The 14,319-nt window shown below is 48.8% G+C and overlaps 1 protein-coding gene across 1 annotated transcript; it reads right to left on the bottom strand.

The window, feature by feature from the left end:
- Nucleotides 1-2,271: 2,271 nt before the first annotated feature.
- Nucleotides 2,272-12,150, bottom strand: SHOX (SHOX homeobox). The gene is made up of 5 exons (XM_005151405.2): nt 11,749-12,150; nt 8,344-8,552; nt 4,138-4,195; nt 3,957-4,045; nt 2,272-2,555 (listed from the first exon to the last, which is right to left on the bottom strand). Exons 1-5 carry the CDS (start codon nt 12,020-12,022, stop codon nt 2,310-2,312), a joined length of 876 nt encoding a protein of 291 aa, XP_005151462.1. The 5' UTR covers nt 12,023-12,150; the 3' UTR covers nt 2,272-2,309.
- Nucleotides 12,151-14,319: the final 2,169 nt, after the last annotated feature.

The raw sequence follows: 14,319 nt of genomic DNA, 5'->3' as shown, positions 1-14,319 counted from the left end.
AGAAAAAGCAGGTAACATTTATCAGCTCTAGCAAATCCAAAATATAAATACTTCTCACATAATAAATAGAAGGAAATTGGCACAACTTTGACATTCCAGAAATTATGCTTGCTAGAAAATATCAAAACTTGAAGGAGAAACAACAAAAGAAGACAAGTGTCTAAAATTTTTCTACAGCATGGATTTCTGTCCTACAGTAATATTTGGATTTGATAAATATTAGCAAAAGCCAGAACTAGTAATGGATTGCTAAACGAGACATAAAAAGCAGGCTTAACAGCGGTATTATTGAGAGGATAACCTTTGATCAGCACAGGCCTTGGCAACAAAAGCAACAAGTAGCTATCCTGTTAGATGTAGACAAGACCAATATTTGTACTTCCTTCTTCCCACCAAAAATTAAGACAGAAAACATATAATGAACTAATTTGAAGTGAATACCATAAAAACTAAAACATGAGGGGTCAGTAAACCCAGATACTTTGGTAATGTAATTTAAAGGATTTCCCTACTCCCCATGCTTTCTGGATTTATGGTAGTTACTTTGCTTAAGCATTAGCTTAAGACTTGGAGTCTAAACCACAGGCAGAAATTAAAATGGCCAACTATTGAACTTGTCTGCCTCTACAAAACACTTTTGCAGCTTGTTTCTTTAGTTTTGGTTTGGATTCTTTCACTTAAACTGATGTGAAAGTGTCATACAGACTCTTCAGTTTACTTCCCAGAAATATGGCACATTAACTCGACTAGAAATCATGGCATCTACCTCTTCCCATATGTGATACATATAACTTTATCCATTCATAGAAGACTCGGACCGTTGTTTTGGCAAGGAGCTGCAAAGCACCAGTCTGAGCATAAAGACCTTGATTCATGGTTCTTGCGGAATTGGTTTTTAACAGAATAAGTACGGCTATTTATTTTTTTTAATCTATAATATTTACAGTATTGCACTTTACTGCACTTAATTGCATTTCACTAAAATTAATGCTGCATCAGTATTATGCCTTAAAACCATATGTCCATCTTTGTTGTATAAGTCATTCTTTCTACATCTTGTAACAACAGAGAGATTTTGATTGAAACGTCCAGATATTTTGGAAAAGAAGAAAATGAAAATAACAAATTGAAAACTTGACCTGTTTCTATGGCACAACGCAGCTCATCGAGTTCAGATGATTCTGGCAAAACAGGTGCATTTCTTATTGTTCCCATCTTTCAAGTGACCACTAACAATTAGCAAATTCTAGTCTCTCTTTTCCTCCTTTCAAAGAACATAGCCATTTGAGATGCACATTTTTTTGTTATTGCTGCTTTTCCTTTTTTTTTAAGGAAAGAAAAGAAAAACATAAAACCAAAAAAAAAAAAAAACCTGCCTTGCCTCAGATCTGAAATTCCACATTTAAATTCAAACCAGTTCTGCTGCAGCAGCTCCTCAGTGATGGAAGAGATTCATGGCAGTGAAATAATACTGTTGGCAACAAAGAAATGTCATCTTTAATGGAGACCAGCCCCAAGGATTTATTATTTATTATTATTACTATTTGTTGGTTTGTTTTGTTTTCTTTTTTCTGTTGTTTAGCTTAGTTCTAATATATTTCTGATCTTCAAAACGTGTTTCGTTTGACACATGCACAAGGTAGTAGCAAAACTGACAGCAGCAGGTGACGTTTATGCTGGAGCGATCACTTTTGCCAGGGTCAAAAAGAATTCCAAAGTGTCCCCAGTGTTCACAGATTAACATAATTTAGAGATCGTTTCCTTTCCTTTTGGGGGGTTTGGGGTTTGTTTTTGCAGTTTTTTTCCCTTTTGGGGTGATTTTTTAACTCTCTTTTCTCTCTCTTTTCTCTCCTCACACCTACTTTATCCTCGGCGGAGTCTCTGACTCGTGGGTGCGAGTCCCCAACCGCGCCGCCACACGCGCGCGCGCGCTGAGCGTCAACGGCCGCCAACGGCTTCCGACGGCCGCCGGGGCCTCCCTTCTTCGCCCGGTTCGCCCCGGGCCGACAAGTCCCTGTTGGGGCTGGGGAGCGGGAAGAGGACGAGGAAAGCGGAGGAAGGGTGCGGGGGGGAAGGTGTGAGATGAGGGGTGGCTGCCGCCGAGCGCTCGCAGACCTTGGGAAAGGGGAAAGGAATAAAAACAAACAAAATAATAACAAGAAGGAGGCAGGGCGGCCCGGGGAGGAGGAAGAGGAGGATGAGCGGGGTCAGACCGGCGGTCCGTACGGGTCACACACACGCCCGCCCGCCCCGGGGTGAGGTGGGGATATGGTTTGGTATGGCGTAGGGGGCGTCTGGTGTGAAGCGTGTCAGAGCCCCAGGGCCTCGGCGTGCTTCCGGGCCTTCAGCCGCAGGTCGGCGATGCTGGAGTTCTTGCTGTTGCTCTTGGCGGCGGCGGCCACCACGGCGGCGGCGGAAGCGGACTCCGCCAGCGAGGCGATGGGCAGCCCGAACGGCGGCGGTGGGAACATCAGGTAGGGAGCGTGGGCCGCCAGGTGCGGGTGCAGGTGCGGGTGCGCGTGGGCCACGCCCTCCAGCTGCAGCTGGGCCTGGACCTGCGGGGAAGGTGGGGGGAGGAAGGGGGACGGGGAGCAGCAGCAGAGACAAGGCGTCAGCCACCGCCGCGGTACCCGCACCGGACAGCACACACACACACACACACCGTGCCACGGCCTTCCCCGGAGCCACCGGTCAGCGCAGCCCCCCGCAAACCGCTGAACGCGGAGACGCACCTAATCCTCTGCGCGTGTGAAAAGTGAAATAAACTTAACATATATATGTTAAATACGGCCCAACGCACTGCGCCAACAAGTGCTAAATAGCTGATTTATATATATATATATAAGCTAAATAGCCAATATATATAATACCTAATTTACATACCTATGAAAGCTAAATAGCTAATATATATAATAGTTAATATATATAAATATATATGTATATAAATATATGAATTATGTTTTTTCAGGGATGTTTGTATATACCTTGCTAAAAACTCTTTGGCCACGGGTCCCCTATACAGCAGGGTGGTGTTTGCTTTGGAACTTGCTCGACCTACACAAACACGTGGGGTTGACTGAGAGATATCAGCTCCGGGTAGGTTCGGGGAGGAGTTGTGGGGGGGAAAGCGGGGAGGGGGAATTTATTTATGTATTTAATTATTTTGGTCCAAATATGTCTTAAAAAAAAATCAATACAATTAATCTGTCAGCTCCACGTGTCTTTGAAACCGAGAAGGTGGTGGAGGGTCCCTTTGGGCTGGGAAAATCGATTCCTCGATTAATTGACAAAAAAAAAATATGAAGAAGCGGAAGGGATACAAGCGGTGGCTGGAAGCGAGACCGAATTTCACCCCCTTGTCCGGTTTTCCCCCAGCGGCCTCCCCCCATGGGGGCCCGGGCCCCGTAGCGGCGCCGCTGCCGTCGGGAGAGGCCTCGGCAGCCCGCCGGAGAAGGAGGGGGAGAGCAGCAACGCAAGGGTCTGCGCAGTTTGTTCTCTTCGCCCCTCGAGTGGGGAGCCTTCCTCCCGCAGCCCGCTCTGGCGCCGAAGCCCACCCTGGACGGTTCAGGACCAGGCCAGTCCGTCCCTACGGGGTCCCCCGGCACTCCCCTACCCCGGGAGGCCAGCCGGGCTCTGCCACGAGTGCGGGAGGCCCCAAGGCTGAGTGCCAGCCCACGGCAGGCGGCAGCGGGAGAGGAGGGCTTAGCACCGGCGGCGCCTCCCAGGGCCGTACACCCACCGCCCCCCTCGCTCCTTCCCGTCGCTGGGCCCGAGGGGCGCTAAGCTCCCGACAGGCGGGCGGGCGAGCGCTCCTTCACGAAGCTTTACAGCCCGAGTTTAATACATGCCAACTTGTATATGAATGGCACTTGTAAACGTGTCCGGCTTCCTCCCGTGCGAAGGAAAAAGGGTCGGAGCTTGCCGGGGAAAATTAAAATAAACCCGGAGCTCACTACCTGTTGGAAAGGCATCCTTAGGGCTCCCATATTCACGTAGGGGGCCACTCTGCAGGCGTCTAGATGGCTGGCGGTTCCCAAGATCACACCTGCGGGGAGAGACGGGGACGGGTGAGTGGCGAAGGCGCCCGGAGCTCCTCGGCCATCCACTCCCTGCGTGCGGCCCGCTGCCCCAACCCACCTTTGTGCATCTGGTTTTCCTGCTTTCGACATTTTGCTCTCCTATTCTGGAACCAGACCTGTGAAAAGAAAACGCAAACAAAAACAAAACAACAGAAATATATGGAAACAGACTAGGCAGCTGCTGAGAGAGGGCTCTCTCAGGGAGAGAAGAAGAGGCAGCGAGGAGCTCTCCACAACTTTGCTGAGGCCTCTCCTCGGAGCTCAGCCCAGAGGGATGAGACTGTGTGCTGCGGTGCGGCTGGCTTTTTTTTTCGGGGGGAGGGGGGAAGGGTCCTGTTCTCTAGTGTGGTTTCTCAGCAGGAGCTGAACCTAGGAAGTGTGGATTGCCCTCGCATTCGGGGCACCGGGAGCCGGTCGCTTCGCACCGAGACCTCAGTGCCCCCTTTTCCCTCTCGGGCGGGCAGTGGAGATCCTTGTTTGTGCCACTCGCCCTGAGCTAGGGGCCTTCCCCACAAACACCAAAAATAATCCCACCCCCAGGCTGCGTGGGACCTTCGGTCCCTTTCCAGTGGTACCTCGGACATCCCCGGTACAGACCGCCGGGGGCCAGGTCGAGCTCTGGATTTGGTCCTAAGGGACCGGACCGTCTGCCCTCTCCCAAGCTGGACTTAGGGATAGTGAAGCTCTCCGAGAAGATGCTAGATACCGAATTTGAGCAGAAGGGTCTAAATCATTCTTCACTCCCCAAACTTCAAAAGAAAGCAAACCCCTCTTCCTCAGCCTCCGGTACAGACAAGGAAGCTGGGAGTAAAGAAGAGCTTATGCCCGGGATCTACCTGCAATTCAACAATCCCTATCCTGCCCAGCTCCAGCCGTTCCTACTGCAACAAGCATATAGCAGACCACTGTGCCTCCCCTGCCTCTTTTCAAGGGTATTCCAGACCCTTCTTACTCTTCCCCTTCCGACGTGCTCGGTTTCGCGGCTCTCCCCAAAAGATTGTCAGAGGCACTGACCAAAATGTTTTGCAGGCCCTTCTCCTTACACCAAAATCTACCGAATATGGACAAACATTGACTTTCACCGCTGATAAAATCTTGTAGCTGAGTAAACACCTACAACCTTTGATGTTGTTGCACTTGCCAAGAGCTCATACGGTTAATTAATACTAACTGCACTTCCTACATCAAATTTTCCCTTCAAGCTTTCTTCAATTGCCTTAATGATGGTCATTTACAACGGAGTAATTAGTGCAAAGAAAGGCTTCCAAAGGCATTAATTACCTCCGGTACCTCAGTGATTTTCTTAAGTAGGAATTGGCCTTCTCGGATTTGGAGCACCATTTTGCCTGCCTAGGGTGGCTAGGGAAGAGAGCATAGCCGACGGGCGGGCGACTGCGAGCCGACAGACCGTCAAATAGACCAGTCCTAGTCCCAGTCCCGTTCCCTGCCGGCTTGCGGCCAGCGCATCACCGCTACCTCCTCTTTGCCCTGAAACACCCAGCTCGGCACAGCCTCTTTTTCCCTATGTGCAATATCCCAGTATTAACAACATAGAGCGCTCCTCCTTTGAACTGGGCCGTTAGGAATTTATATATATATATATATTAAAATATTAGCATGCAAAATATAATCTCGCTTCAGAGACAATAGTACTTTTTTTTTTTTGATTGTAAATCCTTGCAGGAAATCTCCTTGTGTGTTTCCCCCACGCCTCCCCCCCGCCAAAGTAGTGTAAATTGTCAGAAGGAATTTAAGCAGCCTTTAAACAACTTCTCTTGCAAATCAGAACATCTTTCAAACAGAAATTATATTTAAATCTGGGAAACGAAGTGCCCTTTCCCTTTAGCTATGAAAAAATAAGATTATGAGGAATAAAAGTGATGAATTAGCCACTGCGTTAAGCGATAATAAATCAGGCTTGGTGTGATTCACGATCAATTCCAATTAGTCATGAATATGCTAAGTAAAGCACAGTACACTGTTTTAGACAGTTATTTCTTCATTAAGGATCACTCAGTGATTTCTTTCACAAATGCTCTAATCTGATTTCCTTTTGATTTCCATTAGAGACAGTGAATAATGACATTTAATTTAGCCCTGCACCATAAACCCAAAGATATTTGTTGTAATTGAATTACTGCCTGCTCCTCACTATGGTCTCATAACTTTCAATTATAATCCTGACAGCTGGGTGATATGAGTTTCCAGTACAACACTAAAAATAAAAGGTTAATAAGGACTAGCTACCATAGGAGCTTCAATTTATTTACAGCAAATTTCCACACTAAATTGAAACTATATCCTTTAACAGCAAGGGACAAGCAGTTCAAATAGGAATTAGAGAACAATTCTGAAAGTATTAAAAAAAAACCAACTTTCCCTTTTTCCCACTTCTTTTCTCTACTTTCATGTATTGATGGGTATCAAACTCTTTGTTTATTTGCCAATTAATTATCCATTTTCCCTTTCCCCCCCCCCCTTTTTTTTTTCTTGGTGTGCTGTTTTAAGTTCTGCAAGCACTTGAAGCACCAATTTTCCTGTAACTATGAACATCCTGTTAAGGTGCTGCTCAGTAATAAAGTACTTGAAAGAAAGAGTGCAGAATTCAATTACAAGTAATTTATTTTTATAGAAACAGTACATCAAGGCCTTGGAAAGATATTACAGAGCCCAAGTAAGAAGATCTGGGAAGATGACATAAGAGTTGATGTCCCCTTCAGCAAAAGTTTAATCTTTTCATTAATTTATATGCTGTGGTTAGATCAATCTTCCAGGAGCAAGTAGGACCAGCAGCATGCTGAACCCCTGCAATATCCCCTGCAAGCCACCCTTCCTAAGGCATGTGCCCGGCACCATCCATAGCCCTGCTCGCTTTATACTGAATGAGGCAAGAACTGAAGGGAGAAAAGAGCCTTTAAAATAAAAATAAATAAACCAAAACAAGAAGGAAAACAACCTAGCTACTCTATTTATTTCAGGAAATGCCTCCAGGAGGCAGATGTTTGAAGAGAGGTAGTGCTTTACTCTGGCAACGGCTGCCGAGCGGGCCCTGCCTGCCTGCTCCTCCTGGGGGGTCATGCTTTGGGGGGTGGGGGGGGAAACAACATACAAGCCGTCCTCTCTCCCCACGTTAGCTTGGGGCTGGGTTTCTCCTTCTCTCACTGTGCCCTGGTGATGAAGGAGAGCACAGAGACCTCCTCCACCTGTGCACACATACCCACACAAGCACATGCATAGATACTACACATCTGCATGTGCACCTCTATCTCAGAGGTGTGAAGGCAGTTTGTTCAGTGGAAGGGTTGTCTTGATGGCTTTTTTTGTCTTAGATTTTGGTTTGGTTTAGGGTCTGTTGGGCCAAACACAGCATTATAACCCAAGGAGGGATTTCCTTAAGGTTTCTCCTGCTCTGGGCCTGCTCAGAGAGCCACAGGTTGATCTTATTAATTGCTTTTTTATATATGTTTTATATATATACATACATCCCTTTGGGAAGGCATTCCCTAGATGGCTTAAGGGAGGAGGGGACTGATATTTTTCCTTTACATCAAACTAAAAATGTAATCTTAGAATAATCAATGTGGATACACCCAAACAGACCCCATCTGATGGCCCCAGAACTGCAGCAACCCGGATCATTTTTTCAAGGTTTCCAAGGCTAATTGGTGTTTAGCTGTATCTGAAGCAAGGCGGGAGGGCCGAGGGATGAGACGCCAGCAGATGGGGTGCCATGCATTCGTATGCCTGTGTGCGAATCAGAGAGGGCACCTTTCCCCCTGCTCTGGCTAATCCCGTCCCTCTGCACCCAAACAGTCTAGCCTTATTCACAGCGATTGTTTCCTGGGCGCTTTTTTTTTCTTTCTTAACGGCCCCATGAAAGAAGGAGAGGGAAGAAAGTGAGGATTAAGGGGGAGTTAATGGCACGTTTGCAAGGCAAAGTATAATAATTGTAAAAAAAATAGCTACTTGCTCAGTTATTAGAGAGTTGTCAACACTATCCCCAACCCACTATCACCACCCCAAAATAAAATAAAATTAAATTAAACTGCCTTCCTAGGAAACGGAAGGCACGGACAGACATTCCCAGAGCAGAATTACTGTTTGGCAGGACAGGTACAGCGGAGTTGCAAACAGCTTCCCCCATCACACGTGTCGTCTCTGCCTTCACATCCCCGCTCTGGATGAAACGGGGCACTGTGCTAGGATCCGCTGGCAGTTAGGAAGTGAGATGAGGACGTTTCCAGGAACCGAGCCTTTCTCTTACCTGAACCCTAGCTTCAGACAGTCCCAGCCTCTGGCTTAGTTCCTCCCTCATGAAGGCATCCGGATAGTGAGTCTCATCAAAAAGTCTTTCCAGCTCATTCAGCTGCTCTAGTGTGAAATTGGTTCTGCTCCTCCTTTGTTTGAGCTTGGTCTGTCCATCTTCGTCTTCTGACTTTACATCTTCCCTCTTCTCTTTGCACTCGTAGATCCCTACCGGGAGGGGGAAGGAGAAAACGACACTGAGGCTCCCCTCGCACCTCTCCGAAGTTTCTCTCCGCAGCACACGGGGGGCTGCTCCCTCCCCTCTCTCCTTCCCCAAATTCAACCCAACCTGTGCGAGCGGGACGGGGGATCCCCGGACCTGGATGGGCCCGGCAGGCCGGAGAGGCGAGTGCGGCCCGGGGGTGCCGGGCATGGCTGAGCCCAGCTGTCAGGTCCGCGCGGGGCAGGGGCACCTCGTCTGCCGGCACGAGAGAGGGAGCAAGGGAAGGAAGGAGCCGCTCTGCCTTGCCTGGCTGACGCCCCACCAGCAGAACTATATATATCGATATAATTGTATTTTCCTTACAGGGCGAGGAGGAGGCCGTGCCGCCGGCTGGCACGGGTAGCTCGGGAAGGAGCTAGTAGGAAAACCTCCGGTTCCCTGGTACTTCCAGGCGGTGGGAAAAGAAAAGGAACAGGGGATTCTCCCGTTTTCTCTCAAAGTAATATAGAGAGGGCTATACAAGAAGCTCCCTACCGCTGTCATGGTGAAGGCACGGTGAAAATATTTTCCTCGTAAAAGAAACTTTCCATGGGCCTGAGACAGAGACCGACAGTCCTTCTCCCCCTTGTCATCCTTTCTTCCCTCAAATACTTGCCGGCAGGTCGAAACCCACGGGGCTACAGGCCTGGAAGGGCAGGCGGAGGGAAGCGAGCTCAAGGACCACGGGTGACTCCCAGCCCCTCCAAAACAGCAGATTCCATTCCCCATCCCAGCTCTCATGGAGCCCAAGGCTAGGAGCTAGCTTCTCCTGGACAGATGGAAGGAGGGCTGGGGAGGCAACGGAGAAAAAGTTGCTTCTTTTTTTGTCTTAGAAGGTGATTTATTTTGCTTTGGCAAATTACCTTTCTTTCTTGCTTCCCCCCACATACACACTCTTTGCCTCAATTCCAGGCGGCCTAATTTACCGGCCCTCTTTTAAATCCGGCTAACGAAAGAGGGTCGGTGCTGGAGCAAGCGGCACCTCTGGAGTTTGAACCGGTCGGTTCCTCGGGATCCCCTGCACATCCCGGGGAGTGCATCCAGCTCTGGCACCGGCGGAGTCCGGGGACCAGCCAGCTCCGGCTGCCGCCTTTGTCCTGCTTCACATTCTGGGCCGTGTGGGGCTGAGGGGAAGGGGGCGGAAGCCACATCTGCAGATAATTCCGAATTAAGTCTTTTTTCCTTCACCAAATACACGTGTTATATTTGTGTATATATGTGTGTATACATACACACGACTGTGCACATGCACATATATATTAACCTATGTACTTGGGGGCATCCCAAAACCCAAATGACTAACTGCAGATCGTAAGTTAATTGAGCATAATAAAACGTCCTGAACCGCATCAGTGCTTAAGCAAGGCGGGGACCCAAGCCGAAGAGCTCGTTTTCACTTCCGAAAAGAAAACTGTCCCTGGCCGTATAACTGTGGGCTAAATATCGGCTGCAGAAAACTTTGGGAAGGGTCTGGCCTCCGGTGAGGGGTGTTCGCCACTTGGGTTTAACGGCGTTTTGTTCGCGTTTCTCTGGGAAGGGGAACCCTATGAAAAGACGAGGGTGCTCACCCAGCAAATGCCTAGGGAAAACAAGGCGCGTTCATAAGCTCCGTCTCCTTTCGGAGATCCGAGGTTACAGCATGTCCGTGATAGGTATGAAATATTAACTAGCACATCGGTGTGACTGAAATCACACGCCGGAATCAGTTGGAATTAGACTGAAACCTGGCATGAATTTAAACTGTCACAAGCATCTCAGTTCCTTCCAACTCCTCCCTTCCATCCCCACCCCCAGCCTCTCTCCATAGATTAGATGAGCTAAATATACAACCAGAATTTCGATACACAGGGAAAAGGGAGAGTAGCAAAGATGGGTGTCTTTTCTTTCGTTGGCGTTATATTTTTAATATATTTTAATTTTCCTGCTATTTTTATATATATTTTAAACCACCTCCTGTGCGAATGATGATTCCTCTAAACTGAACCCTCTGGTTTTGTAATCTCGATTAGAGAAGGAAAATGAAGCGCGCTGAGCGGTACTGGCTTGCACAGAAATATGGATACCCGAATATGGGATTATGCCCTGTCCTTCTGTTTGGGGAGGGTGGATGGAAGAGAGGAGGATATTAAATAAGCGTTTGGGCTGTAAATTAAATTGCCTTTCGCCCAATGTTATATTAAACAAGATCAAACAGTAGGAAACAGCTGAAAGACTGGTTGTTGTTCCCTAACCTATTAACCGGTTTTTATTACCCTGTGCTAGCCAGTAGCTCCCCAGGCAGGTCCACCTGTCTAACTTGCCTAGAGACACTTTCTCAACTTTCTAATCCCCCTGCCCTTTTTATTCTCTCCTTCCCCTGCGAGCCTATGCGGGATTTTTAGCTGACTTGGTTTAAGAAATGTTTTTTTAATTTAATTTCTTTGCCCTAAAGGAAGGAATGGCATTTTTCCCCTCGGGCCGCGGGCAGGCCGGAGGGATGAGATGCTGCCCGGGCCCAGGTGAGAAGGGCAGGAGGGGACCTAGGGACCAGGCTTCAGGGCCGGCCGATGCCTCTCTCCGCGAGGACGTTCTGTCTCACCGGGCCCGGGCAGCTCCTTCCTCTGATTAGGACAGGCTGACCAAAACAAGACAAAATGTCCAGGGAGAGTCCTTTCCACATCCAGCTTTCTACCAGAAGAAGCAGCAGCAGCATCCTGACGGCCCGGAAACAGGAAGAGCAGGTCTCTTATAGCATTAAAACTGCCCGGACAAGGTTTCTTCGTACAAAAATACACACGCAGACAAAAATGTCTGACGTCCTACGCTGCCCCCTTCCCCGGGGCGAGCGAATGCCTAACGCACGGGATCGATTTCGGATGTGAACGGGGGCCGGCCCTAGGAGGAAGGGGGATGGGGAGAGGGGGAAAAGGACCGAAGTTGCGAGTTATTTTTCACGGCTATGTTCGTGTTATGGTGCAGGCATCTGTGTTTCTAAGCCTATGTTCCTGCCGCTGCGGGAGGGAGGCGGCCAGAGGAAGAAGCATGATGCGGGAGGGGAACCCGCTCCCCCCTCCGGGACCGGTGCCGGCTGAGCCCCTCTGCGGAGAGCCGGGGGCTGCAGGAGAGGGGGCCGGGGCTGCCGGTGAGGGTCGCGGAGCGGAGGGAGCCCTGCCCCGCTCTTACCTTCCGCCGTCCTGCCCGTGCTGAACTCCTTCAGTTTGTCCTTGTCGCTCTCTACGTGGTCTTTGAAAAGATGCACCGGGCAATGGTTGCTGCTCTCGGTCATGTCCTGCAGGTTAGAGTCAGAGTTTCCAAGCTCCCTAGAGCGAGCCAACCCACTCTCCAAAACTTCCCTGTAAGTGATCGTCTCCTTCTTGTTGCTGCTGCCACTGCCGCTGCTGCTCTCTTTGCTTTTCTGGTCAAAAGATTTGGATACAAAAGCCGTAAGTTCTTCCATGGCTGCCCGGTGATCTTATCCACAGAGATCCACTTGTTTGCAGTCGGAGATGTGGCCGTCCTCCGCACGCTGTTTTTGCACGTAGAGGATGGGCTGTATAGGGTTAGATCACTCCTGCTGTTATTTATGCCTTTCAATTTGAGATCACACTATTTATACATGGCTACCTCAGCCCAACCCCCAGCTCTCCCTGTCTCCAGCAATTACTGACTGCTCCATAGTTGCAGGCGGACTCCGAGCAGCTATCTCCCCCACCTCAGTCCAGCAATTGGCTTTCTTTTCATTTCATCACTCTTTGGCATCTTTGCACCTTGATTTAGGGAGGTAAAGAGGCAACGGCGAGAAAGAGGGGGAGAGAGAGAGAGGGAAGAGAGAGAGAGAGGAATAAAAGGGAGGGATGGGGGGAGAGGAAAACATGAAAATAGGTATCTGCATTCTGTAAGCGGGTTGCAGAAATGAAAGTCGAGGAAGACTTAATTGATTGTAAGGACATCTTGTGCGTGGCAACACTGAGGGTAAAAACGGACCCACAGCTAATCACATAACTATGCTCCTGCAATTAAATGTATCGCTGTCAAGAGGAAAAGAAAATGAGTGTACAATAAAGAAAAGGTAATGAATAAAAAGCCGGAGATGTGCATTTGTTGTAGTCATTGGGAATTCAACCTGGTTTGCCATTTGACTAATTTTGCTTAATTGAATGATCAAAACAATCGGCGAACCAAAAATGCTGTTTTAAAAGTGTTGCCTGTTGTGGCGGGTGGGGGGTGCGCGGTAGGGGGGGGAAGTATGCAGTTAAACAAGTTGTGGGGTGTCTCGAAGCTCCGTGTCGGTGTGTTCGGAGGATTTGGAGAGGGTTGCTTGCCTGGGGTGGGGGCTAGAGGGTAGAGGGGCTCTCTAGATACGCGTAAATGTTGTAGGTTCTGTTTTCTTGTTTAATGTTATTAGGTTGTCTGAAGGTACTGTTGGGGAAAATTAAAACCTAAACCGTTTCTTTGGCGGTAGAGCTGTCCTGCTGCGTGCAGCAGAGGGGTGATTTGTTAACACGAGAGTTTGTGCGCGACAAATAGAGCATTAAATCCTCTTTTTTTTTTTTTTTCTTTTTTTTTCCGCTCCCTAAGGAAACGTATCCTGCCGGGTTTAGGATAGGAATGGCAATAATTTCCCCACCTTGATCTTGGTAGGCTGCCGTTATTTTTGTAGTACTCTTGGAATAATTATTATTCCCTTGCGCTGGAATAGCTGCCTGAAATTCAGCCCCAGATAACAGCGGCGGCATTTCCAGTGCCAACGTGCGCCACCTCATCCTCCCGCAGAGCCGTCTTCCCACCTATTTAGCTATTTCTGCCTCCTTTCATCGGGCTTTAACGAAGAGGGTTATTTGGTATTTGGTGGAATTTTGTTTTCTGGTCGTTTGGCTTTTTGCGTCCTTCCCGTTCCCTCTCCCACCTCGAGTTGGGGATAACCAGAGCCCATCACCATCACGCTACCCTCTGCTCTGAGTCGCAACCTTGCTGGAGCAAGGGGCCATTGTTTCTGTTCCGGGGGAGCGTGGGACTGCTCCGAAAATTAGCAGAACATTAAAACACTAAAAATACGTTTAATTAATCCAAAGGTGCTCGCAGCACCCGTGTTAACACCTCCACAGGAGGAGGGGGGAAATAATAATCGGGGAAGCAATTAATAAAGGGCTTTAAAAAAAAAAAGGAAAAAAATCAATCTTCCCCTGTGCGAATTTAAAATTATTATCTAGGGGACAAGGATTGATCATTTGATCTCGGCACTGCGGATATCCCTGACATTTATTATATTGTTGTGTCTCAGTGTCATCCTTCCTCCAGAGTTCATTTAACAAGTGAGGGAGCCGAGGAAGCCTTACAACTTAACAAACAGGTCTTGTCATCGCAAACGCCAATCAAATCCCAGGCTCTAATGTATATCACACGGCACCACATAAATAATAAAGGGAAAGGATAGACGTGGTAATAACGTATGGCTGAGGAAGGATTCCTCCACGACTCGCTGCTTGTGCCTCTCTCATGCAGCCCGCGCGTGTAAAGGGCTCGCGTGGATTGTCTCACACGCTGGTGGCGAGGGGTTCACGGGCACACGCGGGCATAGGGACACGGAGAGGCTCCGGGGAGCTGAGCAGTTGCCAACGGGGAAACTTTCGCCAGCCCTCAGCATCGCCGTCTGCCCTCCATCCCCGTCCTACCCCCTAAGCAAACACAGGGTGGATAGACATTTCCTAGCTCCGCTCTCCCCCTCCCCCAGCCCCGCGGTGGCAGGGTGCACTT

Source organism: Melopsittacus undulatus, chromosome 2 (assembly GCF_012275295.1).
Source record: "Melopsittacus undulatus isolate bMelUnd1 chromosome 2, bMelUnd1.mat.Z, whole genome shotgun sequence".
In the NCBI taxonomy this organism is placed as follows: Eukaryota; Metazoa; Chordata; class Aves; order Psittaciformes; family Psittaculidae; genus Melopsittacus; species Melopsittacus undulatus.
Note: the sequence above shows the minus strand (reverse complement) of the source record. Positions and strands in the feature narration are given on the sequence as shown.

Coding starts and splice junctions, on each gene's coding strand:
- SHOX (XM_005151405.2), bottom strand. CDS start 12,022: ATGGAAGAACTTACGGCTTTTGTATCCAAATCTTTTGACCAGAAAAGC. Junction 4,196..8,343: donor TGTCTGAAGCTAGGGTTCAG/GTAAGAGAAAGG, acceptor TTCTTTTCACAG/GTCTGGTTCCAGAATAGGAG. Junction 2,556..3,956: donor TAAGGATGCCTTTCCAACAG/GTAGTGAGCTCC, acceptor CCTTCCCCGCAG/GTCCAGGCCCAGCTGCAGCT.